General features: G+C 33.5%; 1 protein-coding gene across 1 annotated transcript; it reads right to left on the bottom strand.

Moving 5' to 3' along the window:
• Positions 1-4,079: 4,079 nt before the first annotated feature.
• LOC128546744 (GRIP and coiled-coil domain-containing protein-like) lies at positions 4,080-5,921 on the bottom strand. The gene is made up of 3 exons (XM_053518028.1): positions 5,181-5,921; positions 4,461-4,817; positions 4,080-4,193 (listed from the first exon to the last, which is right to left on the bottom strand). The coding sequence occupies exons 1-3, from the start codon at positions 5,919-5,921 to the stop codon at positions 4,080-4,082; spliced, it is 1,212 nt and encodes a 403-aa protein (XP_053374003.1).
• Between the last annotated feature and the right edge of the window lie 2,645 nt (positions 5,922-8,566).

The following is an 8,566-nucleotide window of genomic DNA, read 5'->3' as shown; positions in this document are numbered from 1 at the left end:
CACTGTTTGCGACAGATCCAGAATCACTACAACTTATGTTAAATGACTTAGAAACTTATTGTAATCGATGGTCCTTGAAAATAAATTCAAATAAAACTAAAGTCATGATATTTGAATCGGGAAATAGGGGGACAACGTATGATTTTTACTTAAATAACGTTAAGCTCGATATTGTTACATCATTTAAGTATCTTGGGGTATATTTCTTTAAAAATAATAACTGGAATCGTACACATAAACGCTTGGTACAACACGCATCTTTCTCATTACATAATCTTTTTATCGTATGTAATCAAGTGGAACTACCAGCATCCCAAAAATGTAAACTTTTTGATAGTCTAGTCAGTTCTATTATGAACTATAGTGCCGAGGTTTGGGGTTATCATGAAGGTAAAGATATTGAACTTATTCATACCAAATTCTGTAGAAAAGTTCTCGGGGTAAAATTATCGACTAACCGGGATTGTTTATACGGGGAGCTCGGTAGATACCCGATGTATGTACAAAGGCAAATAATTATGATAAATTTTGGCTTAAAATCTTAAACTTACCAGAAAATAGTACAGTTTTTAATGTGTACAGCATGTTAAGTACTGATGCGGATAATCAAAATAATTATAATGGTTCAAATTGGGCATATCACATAAAACAATTGCTTGATGAAATAGGAATGTCAAATGTATGGTTAAGCCAGAAGCAAATGAATGTCAGTTTTCAGGTTATTAAACAACGTATTCTTGACATCTATATGCAGAGGTGGTATGCAAGTATCAACAATTCTAGACGGCTTATATCGTATGCGTGTTTTAAACACGATTTTATTTTTGAAAACTACTTGAATTTTATATCAGACAATCGTTTCAGAATTGCATTGAGTAGGTTCAGAACTTCTTCGCACAGTCTAAACATCGAAACTGGAAGATATAATAACATAGATAGAATAAACAGATTAATATGTAACAATTGTAACATGAACGTATTAGAAGATGAATATCATTTTTTGTTAGTTTGTCCCAAGTTTAGAAATTTAAGACAGAAATATTTTAAAAGATACTATTGTCATTGGCCAAATATGTTTAAATTTGAAAACCTTATGTCCGAACATAATAAAAGTACTGTAAATAATTTAGCAAAATTTATATACTTCGCAAATAATTCAAGAATTTAAAGGATGGATAGTATGATTTATACTTCTCTGACAAATTTCTTTTATATTTTATGGTGTTAATGCATCATTTCAAGTTCACAATTGTATATGTTTGTAAATTATTGGCTATATACACCTTTCAGGTGTTTAATGCTGAATAAAATGTTGTTGTTGTTGTTGTTGTTGCATTACAAGATTTGTCTCAACCTGTAATTATATTAGCTCGGGTCAATAAAATTTCATAAAACGATATCTAAATATCTCATTTAAATTCATATTTTAACATGTTAAATGAAATGATATTAAGTAGTATACTGACATGTACGTCTCGTCAAGGAAATGCAATTTAAACATCTGATGCACATTTTAAAAAAATCCATTATAGCTTACTTGTTGCTTGAACATGAACAAAATAAGGTTGTAAGTTTATTTCGTAACCCTGATATATGGAGTTCAAGTAAGAATAACAGAAGCCGTGAATTTTTTCATAGTTATCTACACTCCAAAAGTGGATACAAGTAATAAATTCGTATAAAGACGGAATTCTTTTGTCTGTTTTCTTGTTTATGGGTATCAAAATGTCTGGATTAGCCGCCACTAAAGTGATATCGTATCACTTAAGGCTTTGCACTGTCCGATAAAGATGGACAATTTTGTAATAACTTTTTTCAGTTAATATATGTGATTATATAGGGATAACGCATGTGTTTCGTGTTGTAACGTCTGCAGAATCCCGAGGGATTGCTTGGTGCCCGAGCCGTATATCTATCAAAAGTCCTCATTAGATAAAAAAATATATTTAGCAAGTCAAAAAATATACATTTATAAATAAAATATCCCTACGAGTTAACTTATTATTTTACAGAAACAGAATTATTTGACAAGAAACACGAAATTAGTACGTACTGCATTTTATATGATTTACGTGTTTTTAAGTAAAGACGTCGGCAGTTTGACATTAAAACAGTTCGGTTTGTTTTAAACTGTCTTACACCAATGTTTTGCCTAAACCTTTTAACACTAACTGATGAGCTGGTAAAATGGATTGTGTTTTACCTAAAGTACTGAGGTTTACTTGCAGTTTAATTTACACGCAACATCAGCCTCTTTAAGACTTTGATTCCCTACATGCGAATCCAGTATATGAGTCAAAATATATTTTTGCAACAAAATGGAGAAGTTAGAAATTAAAATTTTGAATAACTTTCAGCGATTAATCATCCCATTGAACAGCTGGATCGATGCCTCTTCTAGACGGAACAAGCTAAAATGACCGAGAATTTGTAACATATGGCTTAAAAAATTATTTCAAAAGTGAATAAGGCAATTTGTATTTCCTTTATGTAACGAATTAAAATACAATTTTTTTTTGTTAAAGAATCAAATATTTCTAAATTCTTTGTCACTTGCCACTCTCAGAAGGATACATTCTAACAAAATTAAACACTTTCATTTGAATTCAGCGTTTATGGACCTTTAGGCGAATGTATATGGAAAGGGCATAAATAATATTCATTAAATGAAAGATATCTTTCTTCCAGGGTAAAAGGTATGGTCAGGATTATAGTGCCTTTTATTTTGTCCAATAGTATGGACATTTGTTAACAAATTTCCCATACAAATGCAGTTATACATTGTTATATACGCATGTAATTTAAGAAAAAGTGATGTGTTATATCAGGGAATGTTCGTTACACGAAAGAACAGTTTTTGTTATGGGAAGGAAAACAATAACATTTAATTGGCTTAAAAGTTTAATAAACTTAGAACTATTAACTAAAAGATCAACAACATTGTCGTATAATATGTAATAAAAAAATTGCTGATCGTGTTTAACATGATAGTGTCAACAGTTTCATTTTTTGAAAATCTTAAAAATAATGTACGTTACATGAAAGAACAGTTTTGTTACAGGAAGGAAAATAATTACACTTAACTGGTTTAAAATTTTAATCAACTTAGAACTATTAACGAAAAGAAAACCAACATTATCGTTTATTGCGTAATTCAAAATTGCTAATCGTGTTTAACATAATAGTGTCAACAGTTTCATTTTTAAAAACACTTACAGAATTTTTGTTACATGAAAGAACAGTTTTGTTACAGGAAGGAAAATAATTACACATAACTGGCTTAAAAGTTTAATCAACTTAGAACTATTAACGAAACGAAAACCAACATTATCGTTTATTGCGTAATTCAAAAGTGCTAATCGTGTTTAACATAATAGTGCAACAGTTTCATTTTTAAAAACGCTTAACGAATTTTTGTTACATGAAAGAAAAATTTTTGTTACAGGAAGGAAAATAATTACACATAACTGGCTTAAAAGTTTAATAAACTGAGAAGTATTTACTAAAAGAACACCAACTTTGTCGTTTAATGCGTAATTCAAAATTGCTGATAGTGTTTAACATGATATATGTCAACAGTTTCATTTTTTAATCTTTAAAGCTTTTTGCTACATCAAGGAAAATTTTGTTATTGCAAAGAAACATTCTGAAAGATCGAAAGAAACCAAAGAAAATCAACAGTCAAAGTCAGTGTTTGTGAGACTTGACATGAACAAACAAATGTTAACTTAACATTATTTTGAGTCACTGACTGTGTAGAATTGTTACATAAAGGATGTTTATGTATAGGATGAATAAACATTCCAGGATTTATCATCTAGCATACACTTATTTGTAGCCCCTGACATTTTGTGAAGATTGACAGTCGTAATGATATTGCTAACATGATACCAATTCTGGTCTTTTATCTTTTTGTGCCAACTGAAAGAATTGTTATTTCTTTTGCCTGTTGTGTGCATACAGTCAACTAGCAAGTTTGGTGACATTACTTCCCTCACAATACCAACATATGGTTTCCCATTAAAATCAACGATAACATTATCTCCGACAAGATACAATCTCTTTTTGTCATCATACTTCTATCCTTTACTATCTGCAGAAGACTGTGAGTCAACATCATTCACATTGTCATTTACCGCACTACCCTGTTCAACATTGTCATCATCACTCACATTGTCCATCACCGAACTACCCTGTTCAACATTGTCACCATCACTCACATTGTCCTTCACCGCACTACCCTGTTCAACATTGTCATCATCATTCACGTTGTCCTTCACCGCACTACCCTGTTCAACATTGTCATCATCATTCACGTTGTCCTTTACCCCACTACCGTGTTCAACATTGTCATCATCATTTACATTGTCCTTCACCGCACTACGCTGTTCAACATTGTCATCATCATTCACGTTGTCCTTCACCGCACTACCCTGTTCAACATTGTCATCATCATTCACGTTGTTTTTCACCGCACTACCCTGTTCAACATTGTCATCATCATTCACGTTGTCCTTTACCCCACTACCGTGTTCAACATTGTCATCATCACTTACGTTGTTATTCACCGTACTACCCTGTTCAACATTGTCATCATCAATCACGTTGTTCTTCAACACACTACCCTGTTCAACATTGTCACCATCATTCATCTTGTCCTTCACCACACTACCCTGTTCAACATTGTCACCATCATTCACATTGTCCTTCATCGCACTGACCCGTTCAACATTGTCACCATCATTCATATTGTCCTTCAAAGCACTACCCTGTTCAACATTGTCACCATCATTCACATTGTCATTCACCCCACTACCCTGTTCAACATTGTCATCATCATTCACATTGTCCTTCACCGCACTACCATGTTCAACATTGTCATCATTATTCACATTGTCCTTCATCGCACTACCCTGTTCAACACTGTCATCATCATTCACATTGTCCTTCAAAGCACTACCCTGTTCAACATCGTCACCATCATTCACATTGTCATTCACCGCACTACCTTATTCAACATTGTCATCATCATTCACATTGTCCATCAAAGCACTACCCTGTTCAACATCGTCAACATTATTCACATTGTCCTTCATCGCACTACCCTGTTCAACATTGTCATCATCATTCACATTGTCCATCAAAGCACTACCCTGTTCAACATCGTCAACATTATTCACATTGTCCTTCATCGCACTACCCTGTTCAACACTGTCATCATCATTCTCATTGTCCATCAAAGCACTACCCTGTTCAACATTGTCATCATCATTCACACTGTCATTCACCGCACTACACTGTTCAACATTGTCATCATCATTCACCTTGTCCTTCATCGCACTGACCCGTTCAACATTGTCACCATCATTCACATTGTCCTTCAAAGCACTACCCTGTTCAACATCGTCACCATCATTCACATTGTCATTCACCCCACTACCCCGTTCAACATTGTCATCATCGTTCACATTGTCCATCAAAGCACTACCCTGTTCAACATCGTCAACATCATTCACACTGTCAGTCATCGCACTACCCTGTTCAACATTGTCATCACCATTCACATTGTCCATCAAAGCACTACCCTGTTCAACATCGTCAACATCATTCACACTGTCAGTCATCGCACTACCCTGTTCGACACTGTCATCATCATTCACATTGTCCTTCACAGCACTACCACGTTCAACATTGTCACCATCATTAACATTGTCCTTCACAGCACTGTCCTGATCAACATTGTCACCATCAATATATATATGAATTGTAACATTATCGCTATCATTCCTTTCGTCATTTCCATTGTTTCGTTCTTTGGCAAGGATATTGTCAACATTGACATTGTTTTGAACTCCTAAATCTGGTTCAAGATAATTTAGTAATGGTACAATGTGGTTTGGTACCCAATGCTCCCTGGTCATACCCGTTCTATTAGAACACCATAGAATATACACGGGCTCTCTATTTGCTACAACTGCTTTGATTAATCTGTGCAGCGTAAGTCTAACATTTGGATTCATGAGCTTGGGTAAGTGGAAAATATTGGTGTTCATAGCAGTTTAATTGACGTCGGTAACGTCATTTGGTGACGTCACTTTATTGTAATAACGGACGTTTCTCTATTGGGATCTGTCCAGGAACGTCACAATGTCTTTTTGATGCGTTATTTTGCATTCAGTTCTGGACAAAAAGTTTGAATTTAAATTATTCTTTTCTTCTTTTTTTAAATGTGTCTGTTTCTCGTATTTCATAAATTGACATTACCATGATTTTTTATGCAAATCAATAAAGACATGGTAACGTCCCTTGACAGATCCGTAAAAACACAAATAACTGCAAGTATTTGCATTTCTCAATAAAAACAGAACTATTTTATATAAATTACTTGATGTAACAACAGCATTCTTTGGTGTAACAATACATTAAATTGAGATCTCTACTTTACACAAGTATCAAAAATAACCATTTAGTTGCAAAGAATAGATATATAGAGATATTTAATAAAAAAGTGGAAACAAATTAAGGTTTTATTAAATGCAGTAGCTAGCGTATTAACATTTTATGTGATAATTTCCATCATGTAACAAATTCTCTTCTTTGGTGTAACAATTTCTATCTCCAAAGCTTATTACACATTCACACGTATCTATGCTCTACTATTTTATGCAAATAAATGTGAAGCTACGACACACACAAAGGCTGTGATTTGTTTTGTACAGCTGTATTTACTAGAAGAACATATAATGCCAAGAATGCCATATTTCTTCCTTTACGTAACAGTATGTATTCCTTGATGTAACAAACTTTTGTAATAGTGTAGATTTCCTGCGCATTAGAAAACACAAGGAGCGGTTTTTGCCATAAACGTTTGTAATATATAACATGTACTTCTTGACAAATAGACATTATCAAAAACATCCACCTTTAAAGAAAATCCGAAGCGTTTTCTGGAATCATTTCTTTGACGTTGCGAATTCCATCCTTGCTGTAACGATTTTCACAGTAACATCACTGACTGTTACATCAAGGATATATTTAACTATATATCGCCGCTTTCTACATCCATAAACATTGCATGTGTTTTGTTTTCTTCTCAAACATTTACATTTTGCTCAGCACATTTAATATTAAAATCTTGCACGCTTTCATACAAATGTAAACAGTTTTCAGACCGTTACGTCACTGATAGGATTTAATTGTACTCACTTACCTATCAACATAAAAATTGCCGTACAAAAATATTTCAACGATAGTGTGCTACGACTCCCGCCATAATGGTTTCCAACAGTTCCTTTCTAAAAGGTGGTACAATGGCGTTACAATCACAAAGGGAAGCAACCTTGTACTTATTGAAAATTGCAACATGTTACAGCACTGAACTAGTTTTGGGGACAGGATTTTCGGTGGAAAATATACATAAAATATGTAGGAATTTAACATCTGTATGTTTTATTTTCAGAAAAATATGCATAAAGTAAGTAACTTAATGTACAGGAACAGTATTTTACCCCTATAAGTTGGTGCAATTGCATCTGATTAACAAAATACCACTCTGGAGACATTGGATAAATACATTTTATGACAAATTGATCAAATGTTTTGACATTTTCCTCTCCCATCTGACACTATTTTTTCATTGAACCAGACAGAACTATATAGACTCTAACCTGCAAGCCTATAATGTTTCTCTATATCTATTGCAGTCATGCAAATATTGCCTGGGACACGATTTTGTTGCAAAAATATATTTTGACTCATATATCAAATTATTCAGTTTCATATAGATTTCTTGATCGCAACTACTAGCCGGTAGGTGGATGTGACTTCATCCTTAGCGTGTATTTTTAAAAAATACATACGAAATATACATAGTTTGTGATTTTATAATGTGTATTTCATGTGCTTTATTGCAATAAAGAGAAACCAGAGGCTATCCAAATGAAAATGTGTTTGTTTTACACATGCTTTGAGAATGCCGGAAATAAAAAAGATGATTACGAAAAGAATGAATAATTTTCGTATCTGTTACTTTAACAGCAGTATAGTTTATTGCAGCTTGCATAATATTTACATTATCTCACTATCAACTTTCATTTAATCTATTTAAGAAATAATTTATAGCAAAACAGTGTTTTAACACTATTTATACACGTTGGGTGGTTATACGTCGAGCGTAATAATTTCACGAGGGCGTAGCCCGAGTGAATTATTTTGTACGACGTATAACCGCCGTAGTGTATAAATAGCGTCAAAACACGGTTTTGTTATAAATTATTTCGATTCTAATACGCCGTTTATAGTAAAAAATTAGTTCAAATATGATAGAATTGTTTCTTCGCGGATGTATGGCGCCATATGGTAGGTCTTCACGCTCCTTTGTTTATACACGCCTGGACCGTTTATAACACGTCTTGCGGGAGCGCAAATGATGACGAATTATCCTGCACTCAGTTTGTGTGTAAATTAATCACGTCAGTTGTGTTTAAACGTGTCTTTAAGTAAAATACTCATGCGTACATGGCCTTAAACCGTTCGAAGTGACGTCAACATAATTAGTATCGTTGTG

The sequence above is a fragment of the Mercenaria mercenaria genome, chromosome 11 (assembly GCF_021730395.1).
Source record: "Mercenaria mercenaria strain notata chromosome 11, MADL_Memer_1, whole genome shotgun sequence".
Classification (NCBI taxonomy): domain Eukaryota; kingdom Metazoa; phylum Mollusca; class Bivalvia; order Venerida; family Veneridae; genus Mercenaria; species Mercenaria mercenaria.
Note: the sequence above shows the minus strand (reverse complement) of the source record. Positions and strands in the feature narration are given on the sequence as shown.